We start from the raw sequence: 15,720 nt of genomic DNA, 5'->3' as shown, positions 1-15,720 counted from the left end.
GGGACTAGTCCCTCTAGGACTTTCCAAGTGTATATTGTCATGTATCTTTCTTGCCTGTGTTCCAGGGAACACAAATTAAGGGACTTCAACCGTTCCTGGTAATTTAGGTGCTTTATTGTACTTATGCATGCTGTGAAAGTTCTCTGTACATTCTCCAGGTCAGCAATTTCACTTGCCTTGAAAGGGGCCATTAGTGTACAGCAATATTCCAGCCTAGAGAGAATTAGCTATTTGAAGAGAATCATCATGGGCTTGGTATCCTTAATTTTGAAGGTTCTCATTATCCATCCTATCATTTTCCTAGGAGATGTGGTAGATACGTACAGTGTTGTGATCTTCAAGAGTGAGATCCTCTGACATTATCACTCCCAGGTCCTTCACATTAGTTTTTCGCTCTATTGTGTAGTAGGAATTTGTTTTATACTCCGATATATTCCTCAAGTTTTCCATATCAGAGTAACTGAAATTTCTCTTCATTGAACTTCATATTGTTTTCTGCGACCCATTTCAAGATTTGACTGATGTACGCTTGGAGTTTTGCAGTGTCTTTGATGGATGACACTGTCATGCAAATTCAGGTGTCATCTGCAAAGGAAGATATAGTGCTGTGGCTTACATCTCTGTCTATGTCAGATATGAGGATGAGGAACAGAATGGGGGCGAGTATTGTGCCTTGTGGAACAGAGCATTTCACTGTAGCCACCTCAGACTTTACTCTGTTTACTACTACTCTTTGTGTTCTATTTGTTAGGAAGTTATAGATACATCGACCAACTTTTCCTGCTATCCTTTATCACGCATTTTGTGCACTATTACACCATGGTGCGGAATTAATAAAAGCTTTATCCAGAGGGCTGAGGAGGGGTTGTTGAGGTGGTTTGGTCATTTAGAGAGGATGGAGCAAAATACGATGACTTACAGGGTGCACAAATCCATTGTGGAGGGAAGGTGGGGTAGGGGTTGTCCTGACATACAATCAGCCTCATACATAGGCTCATTGCATGTCAATGCCTGATATACAATCAATCTCATTAACACTCCCCATAAGCTGTCTAATGCAAGGTAAAATGATGCAAGATTTAAAATTCATCGATTTATTTATTATTTTCAGCTCAACACTTTCTCTTGCAAACACCAGGGAACATGCTACCAGTGAGGTATTTTTTCCTAATTATTTTTTATTTTAGAATTTCCTAATTTTGGTTAATTTATGGTAACCCAACCTTACCTAAAATTATGTATGCAGAGAAGTCAGCTAAAGGCCATACTGTAGGAAAACAAAACTGTGCCTTGGGACACACTGCTGTCTGAGCATGAACAAAATTCTTACAAATCAAAGAATATTGTACATAGAGCACCAGTGGCTCTCTGAGGGTGACTCTGAGGGTGACCTGTGGCTCAGCTGACAGTGCATTAACTCACATACTGAGTGACCGTTATTCGATCCCTGGCACAGGTAGAAATGTTGGGCATGTTTCCTTACACCTGCTGCCCTTGTTTATCTAACAACAAGTAGGTACGTGGATGTTAGTCAACTGCTGTGGGTTGCATTCTGGGTAACAAGATTTAAGACCCCAATGGAAATAAGATGGACAGTCCCCAATAATGCACTGACTTCGTTGGGTTATCCTGAGTGACTAACTCTTTGGGTTAAAGGACCATCTTACACAATACTTTACATAACAAAACACAGACCAACACTAAGCTGGGTGCAGTGCAACTACAACTGCCACAATACTCACCATCCAGATAAAGGTCACTTCCCAGCTGCCTATCCATCCAGAAGATTGAAGCGATTGGTCCTGAAACACACACACACACAAAAAATAAAATTCAGCCTCACAGAACCTTTGATAAAAATTGCAAAATATTCAAAGCAAGTTAATGACAAAATCTAAGCAATGCTGAAGATATTTTGCTCGGTACCCTGTACTGACCACTCAAAATCAGCACTAAAAAAACAAAGATCTGTTGCAATTTAACCAAACTAATTTTAAAATCATCTATATATCATATTATTATTTAAAATAAAAAAAATAGTTAAGGTTCACTGTGACAGTTCCTGACAGTTTAAATAACTTGTTACCTTTGTTGTCAGTTCATAAATTTGTAAATACTGTAGTTCATTACTACTATAATTATGTTGGTTCTTGGACTCATTATGTTCCTCTGTAATCTTGTGACTACCCACCCACAGAAAGGGTATGTTGTGACTACCCACCCACACAAAGAACATGGGGGAATACCATCCACAGGATGGGTATGTTGTGACTACCCACCCACACAAAGAACATGGGGGAATACCATCCACAGGATGGGTATGTTGTGACTACCGACCCACACAAAGAACATGGGGCAAAACCATCCACAGGATGTGTATGTGATGACTACACACTCACAGGAAGAACATGGGGCAATGTCCTCCACAGGATGGGGATGGCATGACTACTCCCTATAGCAGGGGTTGGCAACCTTCTGAAAACAGAGGGCCAGACAGCTATGCAGTCTCTTGGAGAAGGGCCATGTTATTAAATGTAATATAAAAAAAATTTCTTGAACTCAGGGTTGCCATTAGTTTTTAAACCAATTTTGGCTTAATCCTAATAATACTTAACACAATTTATCACAAATAATTAAAGAAACATTATTATCAAATGCAGATACCTACTGTACAGCTGTTTTACCACCAGACAACAAACTCGAATGAAAAACTCTGAGGGAGGAGGATACGAAGTAACTTTTCCAGGGGCTGCTTAACCTTGAAGTGAACTACTGCATCTGTATTCAATACTAATTAGATAATTAGTGTCCAAATGTTAAGCTGGCGGGCCAGACGAAAACATCACACGGGCCGGGTGTGGCCCACAGGCCAGGGGTTGCCGACCCCTGCCCTATAGGATGCATATGGGACACAGCATGCATACGAGCCCAATGGATGAATATGGACCTACAGAATGGGTATGGTATGGTTACTGCCCAAAGAATGAATATAGGGCACACACTAAAGTTATTAAAATAAGTAAATCAAACTAGTTTAATCTAAATTTACCAGACAGATGGAATGCACCACAGTAAATCATTTAGCATTTTTTTTTTACAAACAAATTTTCCAATTTTTTTTTTTATAAAATTTTTACAGGTATTGTATGACCCAGGTCAAAGAGTAGTAGTTTCAGTTCCTTGGATCAAGCATTTCATAAGCCAGAACTAAAATTACAGGGCTGGGGTCATATAGCACATATCCTGAACTATACATGTCTTTTTCCACTCGTTGGTATCACCACACCATTTCTCGTACAGTAGACCTATATGGATTATACAGCACCTGGGAAATAGCATGCAATCACTTTTGATCCAAGGAAGAGGAGGACAAGTACAGTTCCCTGGATGAAGAGCCCTATACACACCTGGATCAGCCAAGCCAGTAGTCTCCAGGAGGATGTAGTCAAACTTGCCTCGCTTCCTCATCAGGTTCTCAATGGCCTTAACACCTTTATCTCTGAAAGATATATCAAAATGTAATTGATGATCATGATACGTAAGACACTTCAAGTGGCAATTATTATTATATGCAAGGGCAAGCAATAAGCTTGTAAATTATTATGTATTATTATTATTATTGTTGTTATTATTAGGGTAGCACTAAACCCATATAAGCCATTAACATTAATATGAAGAGGGTCACAAAGCATCTGGGAAATGAGTGGTATACAGTTTTGATCTGGGGAAGGGTGGGATAGCTACACTTACTTGGATAAAAGAACCCTTTCCCACCATTAAGGACTCCTCTTGAAAGGGGCAAGGTTTCAGCCCAGTGACTGCACAAACATCACCAAGACTTCAATTTACCTTTTCACCAACACTCAAAAATACTTCTAATCTCTAAGCTATTAAAATGAACTAGGGTGCTTGGAGAATGTATATAATACTATAACTCATTGCCCATTCTTCACACCTTCCACTGTCTACAACTGATTCGTCCAGGTTAAGGGACTTATCATCTTAAACTATTCTCCATATCTTCCACCATATTACTCTCAGTACTGGACTGATAAAAGACACTGGTGGATGAAACATCTCCACAATAATTTCAAGTGTTGGATGTATGTCTTATTCATCAACTTGTTGATTTTGTATGTTTTGTATACCACTGATTTTTTTTAACATGCTGGCCATCTTTTAAAGTAGAAAACACACTCACTGTCACTCATTCAATCACTGTCTTGCCAGAAGCATGATAAAAAGCTCAGACCATCCTCCAAAAGGAAACATCCCCATCCCTTCTCCAGAGTGCAGGCACTGTACTTCCCACCTCCAGGACTCAAATCAGGCTAACTGGTTCCCATGAATCCCTTCATAAATGTTACCTTGCTCATATTTCAACAGCATGCCAAATAAAAAAAAAAAACACTTGCCTCTACATACTCCTATCTAACACACCTGTTGGATGTCCAACCCCCTGGCACTAAAAACCCTTTTCAACCCCTCCCTCCAACCTTTCCTAGGATAACCCCTACCCTTCCTTCCCTCCATCCCAGATTTATATGCCCTCTTAGTCATCCTACTATTCTCCATCCTCTCTAGATGTCCAAACTACCTCAACAACCACCTCCATAGTCTTCTAAACAATATTTCTGATAAATCTACACCCCTCATTATCACCAAACTCTAAATTCTCTGCATAATATTTACAACGCACATTGTTCTCAAACACATTTCTACTTCTCTAGCCTCCTCCTCCTCACTGCAACATTTAAAACCTATGCTTCACACCCATACAAGTGCTGGTACCACTATACAGTGGACCCCTGGTTATCGGCCGGTTTGGTCATCGGCCAACTCAGTTATCGGCGTTTTTTTCGGCGCCCAATTATCGGCCGTTCACTTGGTTATCGGCGGTTTTGGACACATCCATCCGCCGGCTGGGGCAGCTTGCACTTCAGTTTGACTTTGTCTCTCGGTGGCTGAGGAGGCTTCTGCTCATACATCCAAACATTTCACTTGTTTAAAATTGTTTTTAGTGGCTTTTCTTGCAGTGCAACTGTGAAATAAGTAACCATTGCTCCAAAGAAAGTTCCTAGTAAAGTTCCTGTGGTAAAGAAAGTGAGAAACACCATGGAATTTAAGCGTGAAGTGATCGAAAAGTTTAAGAGTGGTATGAAGGTGATGGAACTTGCCAGGATGTACAGCAAGAATAAATCAACAATTGCATCCATCCTGGCAAAGAAAGAATAAATCAAAGATGCTAATGTTGCAAAGGGAGTAGCTTTTCTAACTAAACAAAGGACACCGATAATGGAAGAGATGGGAAAGTAATTATTATTGTGGATTAAGGAAAAAGAATTAGTGGGAGACAGTGTAGTGGAGTCTACTATTTGTGAGAAGGCAAAGCAGTTGCATAAGGATCTTGCAAAGAAAATGCCTGTAACAAATGCTGCTGTTTGTGAATTTAGGGCCAGCAAAGGATGGTTTGATAGATTTAAGAAGCGTAGTGGCATACACAGTGTTGTAAGGCATGGTGAGGCTGCAAGTTCTGACAAAGGTGCAGCTGAAAAGTATGTTCACGAATTCCAGGACTATGTAAAGGCTGAAGGATTCGAACCCCAACAAGTTTTCAATTGTGACAAAACAGGCCTGTTTTGGAAGAAAATGCCAAAGAGGACCTACATTACCCAGGAGGAAAAGGCACTGCCAGGACACAAGCCTATGAAAGACAGGTTTACTCTTTAGTTGTGTGGTAACACTAGTGGGGATTTCAAAGTGAAGCCTTTACTTGTGTATCACTCAGAAAATCCCAGAGTGTTTAAGAAAAACAATGTCATGAAGAATAGATTGTGTGTGATGTGGAAAGCTAATCATAAGGCATGGGTCACAAGGCAAATTTTCAAAGACTGGGCTAATGATGTGTTTGGCCCAAGTGTGAAAAAATACCTCCTGGAAAAGAAATTGCCGCTCAAGTGTCTCCTATTACTACTGGACAATGCTCCTGCACATCCTCAAGACTTGGAAGACCAAGTGTTTAGGGACTTCAGTTTTATAACAGTGAAGTTCTTGCCTCCTAACACCACTCCTTTCCTCCAGCCCATGGACCAGCAGGTCATTTCTAACTTCAAAAAGCAGTGTTTCAAAAGTGCTTTGAAGTGACCTCGGACACTCAGTTGACCCTAAGACAGTTCTGGAGGAATCACTTCACTATCCTCCATTGCATAAGCCTTATAGGTAAGGCTTGGGAGGGAGTGACTTCCAGGACGTTGAACTCTGCTTGGAGAAAACTGTGGCCAGATTGTGTCCAAGAGAGGGATTTTGAAGGGTTTTGAGACTCACTGTGACCTTGACCCTGCTGACCCTGTGGACTCTATTGTGTCTTTGGGGAAGTCCCTGGGGTTGGAGGTGAGTGGTGCGGATGTGGAAGAGTTGGTGGAGGACCACAGGGAAGAGCTTACCACTGAAGAGCTGCAAGAGCTTCAACTTCAACAGCAACAGACTGCAGCTGAGGAACTTGCTTCAGAGGAGGAGGAAGATTAAAGAGGTGTGTGCAATGTAGACCAGGGTGCAAGCTTTTGTAGAGAAACACCACCCTGACAAAGCTGAAACAAGCCATATCTGCAACATGTTTTGTGACAAAACAAATTCTGGCCACAAAATAGAGCGAAACACCAACGTCAAAGACCTGGGAGTGATCATGTCGGAGGATCTCACCTTCAAGGACCATAACATTGTATCAATCGCATCTGCTAGAAAAATGACAGGATGGATAATGAGAACCTTCAAAACTAGGGAGGCCAAGCCCATGATGACACTCTTCAGGTCACTTGTTCTATCTAGGCTGGAATATTGCTGCACACTAACAGCACCTTTCAAGGCAGGTGAAATTGCCGACCTAGAAAATGTACAGAGAACTTTCATGGCGCGCATAACGGAGATAAAACACCTCAATTACTGGGAGCACTTGAGGTTCCTAAACCTGTATTCCCTGGAACACAGGAGGGAGAGATACATGATTATACACACCTGGAAAATCCTAGAGGGACTAGTACCGAACTTGCACACGAAAATCACTCACTACGAAAGCAAAAGACTTGGCAGACGATGCACCATCCCCCCAATGAAAAGCAGGGGTGTCACTAGCACGTTAAGAGACCATACAATAAGTGTCAGGGGCCCAAGACTGTTCAACTGCCTCCCAGCACACATAAGGGGGATTACCAACAGACCCCTGGCAGTCTTCAAGCTGGCACTGGACAAGCACCTAAAGTCAGTTCCTGATCAGCCGGGCTGTGGCTTGTACGTTGGTTTGCATGCAGCCAGCAGCAACAGCCTGGTTGATCAGGCTCTGATCCACCAGGAGGCCTGGTCACAGACCGGGCCGCGGGGGCGTTGACCCCCGGAACTCTCTCCAGGTAAACTCCAGGTAAACAAAACCCTGTCCCACTTCAGGGAAATCTTAGAGATGCCAGAAGCAGAGCACTCTGGACAGTTATTCTGTGAGACGGGGGTCCAGTGGCTCTCAAGCTGGTTCTAAGATAAGATAAGATTTCGTTCGGATTTTTAACCCCGGAGGGTTAGTCACCCAGGATAACCCAAGAAAGTCAGTGCATCATCGAGGACTGTCTAACTTATTTCCATTGGGGTCCTCAATCTTGTCCCCCAGGATGCGACCCACACCAGTCGACTAACACCCAGGTACCTATTTGCTGCTGGGTGAACAGGACAACAGGTGTAAGGAAACATGTCAAAATGTTTCCACCTGTTGAGAATCGAACCCGGGCCCTCCGTGTGTGAACCGGGAGCTTTAGCCACCAGGCCACCGGGCCACCCAAGTGGCATTAAAAGACAGAGAAGGGAAGTAACCCCAGAGAAAGCATTACAGTGGACCCCCGCATAACGATATTAATCCGTTCCTGAGAGCTCATTGTTATGCGAAATTATCGTTATGAGAATGAATTTTCCCCATAAGAAATAATGGAAATCAAATTAATCCGTGCAAGACACCCTAAAGTATGAAAAAAAAATTTTTTACCACATGAAATATTAATTTTAATACACAAACTGAAAAAGACATGCACAGTTACATGACACTTACCTTTATTGAAGATCTGGTGATGATTGATGGGATGGGAGGAGGAGAGAGTCTTAGTGTTTAGAAGGGGAATCCCCTTCCATTAAGACTTGAGGTGTCAAGTCCTTTTCCGGGGTTACTTCCCTTCTTCTTTTAATGCCACTAGGACCAGCTTCAGAGTCACTGGACTTCTGTCGCACAACATATCTGTCCATAGAGGCCTGTACCTCCCGTTCCTTTATGACTTTCCTAAAGTGGTTCACAACATTGTCAGTGTAATAGTCACCAGCACGGCTTGCAATAGCTGTCTGAGGGTGATTGTCATCAAAAAAGGTTTGCACTTTAAGCCACATTCCACACATTTCCTTAATCTTTGAAGTAGGCAACTTCTTCAATTTCTCTCTCCCCTCCTCCGAAGCAGTTTCCTCAGGTGTGGCCTCATGCTGATGAAGATGATCTAGCAGCTCATCAGTGGTTAGTTCTTCATTGTCCTCCTCCACCAACTCTTCCACATCATCCCCACTAACCTCCAACCCCAAGGACTTTCCCAATGCCACAATGGATTCCTCAACTGGCATAGGATTCCCAGGGTTAGCCTCAAACCCTTCAAAATCCCTTTGGTCTACACATTCTGGCCACAGTTTCTTCCAAGCAGAGTTCAAGGTCCTCTTAGTCACTCCCTCCCAAGCCTTACCTTCAAGGTTTACACAATTGAGGATATTAAAGTGCTCTCTCCAAAACTCTCTTAGAGTCGATTGAGTTTCTGAGGTCACTACAAAGCACCTTTCAAACAGAGCTTTTGTGTACAGTTTTTTGAAGTTTGCAATAACCTGCTGGTCCATGGGCTGCAGGAGAGGAGTGGTATTAGGAGGCAAAAACTTCACCTTAATGAAGCTCATGTCCCCACAAAGTCGCTCTGCCACGTCTGTAGGATGACCAGGGGCACTGTCTAACACCAGGAGGCACTTAAGGTCTAATTTCTTTTCAATTAGGTAATTTTTCACATTGGGGGCAAATGATTGGTGTAACCAGTCATAGAAAAAGTCCCTAGTGACCCATGCCTTACTGTTTGCCCTCCACAGCACACACAAATTAGCCTTGAGGATATTCTTTTGCCTGAACGCTCTGGGAGTTTCAGAGTGATACACTAATAAAGGCTTCACTTTGCAATCACCACTAGCATTGGAACACATGAGAAGAGTAAGCCTGTCTTTCATAGGCTTATGTCCTGGGAGTGCCTTTTCCTCCTGAGTAATGTAGGTCCTGCTTGGCATTTTCTTCCAAAACAGGCCTGTTTCATCACAATTAAACACTTGTTCAGGTTTCAGTCCTTCACTGTTTATGTACTCCTTGAATTCATGCACATATTTTTCAGCTGCTTTGTGGTCTGAACTGGCAGCCTCACCATGCCTTATCACACTATGTATGCCACTACACTTCTTAAATCTCTCAAACCAACCTTTGCTGGCCTTAAATTCACTCACATCACTAGTTGCAGGCATTTTTTTAATTAAATCCTCATGCAACTTCCTAGCCTTTTCACTTATGATCACTTGAGAGATGCTATCTCCTGCTATCTGTTTTTCATTTATCCACACCAGTAAGAATCTCTCAACATCTTCTATCACTTGCGATCTCTGTTTCGAAAACACAGTTGAACCTTTGGCAAGAACAGCTTCCTTGATTGCCGTTTTCTTGGACACAATAGTAGCGATGGTTGATTGGGGTTTACTATACAACCTGGCCAGCTCGGAGACACGCACTCCACTTTCATACTTAGCAATGATCTCTTTCTTCATCTCTATAGTAATTCTCACCCTTATTCCTGTAGGGTTGGCACTAGAAGCTTTCTTGGGGCCCATGGTCACTTATTTTGCAGATAAAATCACCAAAAACACTGTAATAATACAAAATGTTCCGATTGTATGCTTGGATGTTACCGCGGAGGCTGGCTGGTAAACAATGCCACCGGCGGAACACGTGAGGCTGGCTCAGGCCGCACATTAGACGCGTCTCGGACGAATAGCGTTGAGCGGGTTTTTTAGCGGTATGCGAGGCAAAATCTTAGCGATAAAATGTATCGGTATGCGGATTTAACGTTATGTGATGCCAACGGTATGCGGGGGTCCACTGTACTACCTAAAGTCTTCATGGAGGGGGATTTCCCTTCCAAACACTAACTCCTCCCTCCTTCCTCCTCCCTATCTTCCAGAAGCCAGCATTAGCCTTCAATAAAGGTATGTAACACTTACATAATTGTAAGAAAAATTATTTTTTTGTGAATATTTTTGTTGGGAACGAATTAATTTTATTTTCATTAATTCTTATGGGAAATGTTAATTCGGTTATCGGCCATTTCGGCTATCAGCCGACCTTCAGGAACAGATTGAGGCCTATAACCAGGGGTCCACTGTACTCTGGTACATTCCCCTTCTTTCCCTCCATGGATAAAGTTTTGTTTCCACAGATGCCTCAATGCACACCCACCTTAATCCTTCATCAATTCTATGGTTCACCTGGCCTCTCATAAAGCCACCTGCTGACAAGTTCACCCTCAAATATCACCCATACTAACTTATTGCACACGAATACAATACAGTGGATCCCCGCATAACGATCACCTCCAAATGCGACCAATTATGTAAGTGTATTTATGTAAGTGTGTTTGTACGTGTATGTTTGGGGGTCTGAAATGGACTAATCTACTTCACAATATTCCTTATGGGAACAAATTCGGTCAGTACTGGCACCTGAACATACTACTGGAATGAAAAAATATCGTTAACCGGGGGTCCACTGTATATGTACATTTTTTCATTTTATGCCCAACTGATTTAAAAAGGATTATGACACTTTAACATTTCCAGACCTTGGCCCTTCTGATTGTTTTCATTCTTTAACCCTTTCAGGGTCCGTCCCGTAGATCTACGGCTTTACGTTCAGGGTCCAAACCGTAGATCTACGTCATGAGCTCAGCTCACTCTGATAAACTGAGTGGTACATTTGGGCCTAGATATGAGAGAATACATCTATGTGGTATGTGTGCACCACATAAAACAGATCCTGCAGCACACTGTGTATAATGAGAGAAAAAAAACTGAAATCATGATTTTTCGATTAAAACAGCGACTTTGCAGTGTTTTTTCGTATGTTTTTTATAGTTGTATTTGCGATTTCTTGATCTCATTTGATAGAATGGAAGACATATTACAGAAATAGAGATGATTTTGATTGGTTTCAGCACTGGAAATGGCTTGAAACTGAGCTCAAAGTAGCAGAAATGTTAAATTTTTGCCGATATTCAAGAGTAAACAAACGACCTCACACGTCTAATACACGCCAGCTAGAGGGCCTAATATGCATTCACAAATATGGTGATGATATTTATACAATTATTACAGTATTGCATAACAGTAAATCTTCTATTTTTTGGTGTGAATAAAAATTCATTATGTGAATAAAAAATCAAAATGGAATTTATTTGTAAAGCCTCAAAACGTAACTAATGAACAGAGGAAATGTTAGTTTAGTTCCAGGAATACCTACATTGTTTATTCTGGACCCTATTTTGAAATTGGAATATTTTGAACTTTGTGTTAAATTGGCCAAATTAACAATTTCCGATCACTTTAATTTGTAGTTCAAACAGTTGACTTGGCGATTTCTTGTGCTCAATCGATAGAATAGAAGTAATACTAGTGAAATACCTAAGAATTTGGTTGACTGGAATAATGTAATTGGCCTAAAATGGGAGTCAAAGTCGGCAAAATCGCCGATTCGTAAATATCGCTGACACATCAAAATTCGTGAGAGCATAATTTCGTCAATTTTCCATCAAATTCTGTACTTTTTGTTTTATTACCTTCACAAAAAGATTCTCTACCATTTCATAAGAAAAAATAACAAATTTTTTTTTTGAAAATTCTTGGACACTGGGGCACCACTTCAGATTTGGGCCTTGGACCCTGAAGGGGTTAATAACACTGAGTACGTACTTAGACGAGTCTCATACACTGGAAGAGCTTCTTTCTTCAACAAACCAGCCGTACCCCACCGAGGCAGGGTGGCCCAAAAAGAAAAACAAAAGTTTCTCTTTTTAATTAAATTTAGTAATTTACACAGGAGAAGGGGTTACTAGCCCCTTGCTCCCGGCATTTTAGTCACCTCTTATAACACGCATGGCTTACAGAGGAAGAATTCTGTTCCCTTCCCCATGGAGAACTGAAGAACTACAAGTCAATAAATATAATCAATGTACATAAGATATGTATGAAACCCAGAGGCTTGATCCTCCATCAGGGACTTAGCCCTCTGACTTCTAGTTTAATATGCACCTCCATACCCATGCTGTGGGTGGTAGCCAAAAGATTACTCATGCACTTAATGGGTCCAAGGACTGAGTACCTATGTAATGGTAGCTAAGCAAGTTAGTGATTTTAGCTTTAATGTCTCAAATTGGAAAATTAGCCCACTCATCAACAACCCCATATTTATAAGAATGAGTCTGAAATCTGTTTACAGTCGCAGCGAGTTGGTAATACAGACAAATTCAGTCACAAAACATCAAAATGTGCTTCATATGTGGTGCTGAATTAATCAAATGAGGCAAGTGTCTAGTGATCCAGCCATCAGGATGGTAAACAGTTAGCCGAGTGTCAAACCACTTTAAACAGATGTTCTGTAACACGATTCATCACTTACACTTATCTGAAAAACTAATGGTGAGCAAATTCAACATTTTTGGAGACTTTACCAATAAATATACAACCTCCATGGATCACTATGTTGTACTCATTGCAAAATATAGAACATGGTAGCCAACAGTTTTCCCCCTACAACTACTGCAGTGTTCCATACTGTTTCCCCTCCATTAGTGTATCTCATGTGGTTTCCTCTACATTAGAGTATCCCACAGTGATTCCTGCATTATTCATAACTAAGGAGATAAGGCGGTGCATGAGTCGCAAGTGATATGCATAAGAGGCTACAAGCTTATCACAAATACAAAGTGTAGTCACCAGGGACTGTTTGTTTATTCAGCCATATTTCCTGTTGGACCCAATCACTGATTCCATCAGTAATCAGCATATTTATTATTATTATTATTATTATTATTATTATTATTCTTTCAACGTACCAGCCGTATCCCACCGAGGCAGGGTGGCCCAAAAGAAAAAACTCAAGTTTCTCCTTTTAAATTTAGTAATATATACAGGAGAAAGGGTTACTAGCCCCTTGCTCCCGGCATTTTAGTCGCCTCTTACGACACGCATTGCTACTATTATTATTATTATTATTATTATTATTATAAGACACCGGCCATCTCCCCCCAGAAAAGGGCATCCCCAAACAAAGGAAACTTTCACTATCATTCACTCAATCACTGTCTTGCCAGAAGCATGCAGTTCAGATGACCTTAATGGCAACATCCCCACCCCTCCTTCCGAGTGCAGACATGGTACTCCCCACCTCCAGGACTCAAGTCCTGGTAACTGGTTTCTAGGAATTCCTCCTTGAATGTTACCCTGCTTACACTCCAACAGCACGTCAAGCCATAAAAACCACTTGCATCAGCTCTGGTCAAATATGCTCACACAAGTCCCTAGGATTCCAAGTCTTTATTCCCTCTCTCCAAATCTTCCTTGAATGACCCTTACCCTTTCTTCCATCTGCCCACATTTATACACCCTCCTAGTCATCTTATTCTGCTCCATCCTCTCTATATGTCCAACCCATCTTAACTAGCCCTCCTCAGTCCTCTGAATTATACTTCTAGAAGACAACAGCAAACATACAAGGGTTACAAAACTCTTCGGGAATGGGAAATAATAAAGTCTGATCCAAGAAAGGGAAGAGTAACTCAAATTCCTTTGATAAAGAACCCTTCAGTAACTGCCCGCCCTTCAGTAACTGCCCTTCTGTAATGCCCCTTAAAGGGGTGTTACTCTCTCTCTCTCTCTCTCTCTCTATCTTTTTCTCTCTCTCCCACTCTCTCACCTAATTTATGACGCAGCTCAAGCTTATCTTATCATGGAGCTTTGAGTGGTTCACTGCAAGTGCATTGAGCGATTATCTTGCCACAAAGTTATCTTGAAGGAAACCTGAACCAGTATTCTGCATTCTACACCACCCAGTCTTCCTTCCTTCCTTCCTCTCCCCATTCCATTGCCTGTTTATAAGTTTACTCATTTTTTTCATTTCTTCTCTCCTTCATTTGTTTGCTTGTTCATTAATTGGTACATTTATTCCTACATTCATTCCTTCACCTGTTCAGACATTCATTCATCCATTACTTCATTTATTTGTTTGTCCTTCCTTTCATTCTTTCTTATATGCATTTGTTCATCTGGAGCTAACCCGGAGTCACTGCTGGAGGTCACTGACCCTGCAGCCCAGACCCAGCCCAGGCCTCCTGGTTGCTGGCCTACTCAATCAAGCTGTTGGTGCCTGCTATCAACAGTCCAATGTATACACCACAGCCCACCTGATCAGGAACTGTTTTGGGGAATCTGTTGAGTTCCCTCTTGAAGACAGCTAGGGGTTAGTTGGTGATCCCCCTTAAGGATAAAGGGAGGGTGATGAAGAGTTGTGGCTCCTTAACACTTATTGAGTTCTCTCTCAGTGTACTCATTGCTTCTCGGTTTTTCATTGGATGTATCCTGCTCTATCAAGCTTCTTTTCTTCATAAGAAGTTATTTCAGTGTGCAGGTTTGGGACCAATCCATTAGGTATCTTCCAGATGTAGGTTATGATGCATCTTTTTCACCTACATTCTAAGGACTTAAAGCATTCCCAGTAATTTAGGTGCCTGACTGTGCTCATATGAGTTGTGAAGGATCTCTGTATATTTTCCATCTCATCAATTTTGCCTGCATTGAAGGGGACCCGTTAATACATAGTAATATTCCAGCATAGAGAGAACGAGTGACTGGAAGAGTATCATCACTGGGTTAGCATTCCCGTTTTGAAATTTCTAGTTATCCAACTTATTATTTGTCTTGCGGCTGCAATTAAAGCATTCTTCTGCTTGCCATTTTATTTGCATTCATTCATTCATACATTTACTCCCTCATTTGTGCTTTTGTTTTTATGTTCATTCATCCATTGGTGCCTTCCTCTGTTTGCTTCTTTGTTATAGTCCATATGTTTATTCCTTCATTTGTTAGTTCATTCACTGGACTGTTTGTTCTTTCTTTTGCTTTTCCATTTCTCCATCTCTCCATCCATCCATTCGTTAGTCCATTTGCCATTTGTCTGTTGTTTCTGGATGTTACCCAGCCACAGATTTTGTCTGTTAAATCCAAAATCCATTAAATCAAGTTCATTTAAATCAGTATGCATTGTATCAGGGTTCTTTAATTTAGGGTCCATCTAATCAGGGTTCTTAAATTAAATCAGGGTCTGTCAAATCAGGGTTTTTATTCTAGTGCCTGTCTCTACCTCATCACCCACAACAGGATACATACACCTAGAAGTGCATATCTCTTAGTGTATATACCCCTAGAGATGTGTATATACATTGAGAAATGTATATCAGTGTATATAGAGGTGAATATTTTAAGAGGTGAATATTTTATGAGGTGAAAATTTTGAGAGGTGTACATATCAGTTTAAATGCACCAGGATCTATATCAGTGTAAAAACACTGACAGGTGTATAAT

At 41.3% G+C, this 15,720-nt stretch overlaps 1 protein-coding gene across 7 annotated transcripts in view; it reads right to left on the bottom strand.

Annotated features, from left to right (window-relative positions):
• Positions 1-15,720, bottom strand: part of LOC128691176 (zinc-regulated GTPase metalloprotein activator 1) — a 115,337-nt gene that overhangs the window by 58,471 nt on the left and 41,146 nt on the right. For all 7 annotated transcript variants that reach the window (XM_053780024.2, XM_053780025.2, XM_070089091.1 and 4 more), the window contains 2 exons: positions 3,408-3,499; positions 1,743-1,802 (listed from right to left, as the gene is read on the bottom strand). In XM_053780024.2, coding sequence (XP_053635999.1) covers positions 1,743-1,802; positions 3,408-3,499 — 152 coding nt within the window. The remainder of the gene's footprint in view (positions 1-1,742; positions 1,803-3,407; positions 3,500-15,720) is intronic.

The sequence above is a fragment of the Cherax quadricarinatus genome, chromosome 27 (genome assembly GCF_038502225.1).
Source record: "Cherax quadricarinatus isolate ZL_2023a chromosome 27, ASM3850222v1, whole genome shotgun sequence".
NCBI classification, from domain to species: Eukaryota; Metazoa; Arthropoda; class Malacostraca; order Decapoda; family Parastacidae; genus Cherax; species Cherax quadricarinatus.
This window is presented reverse-complemented; position numbering and strand designations above follow the sequence as displayed.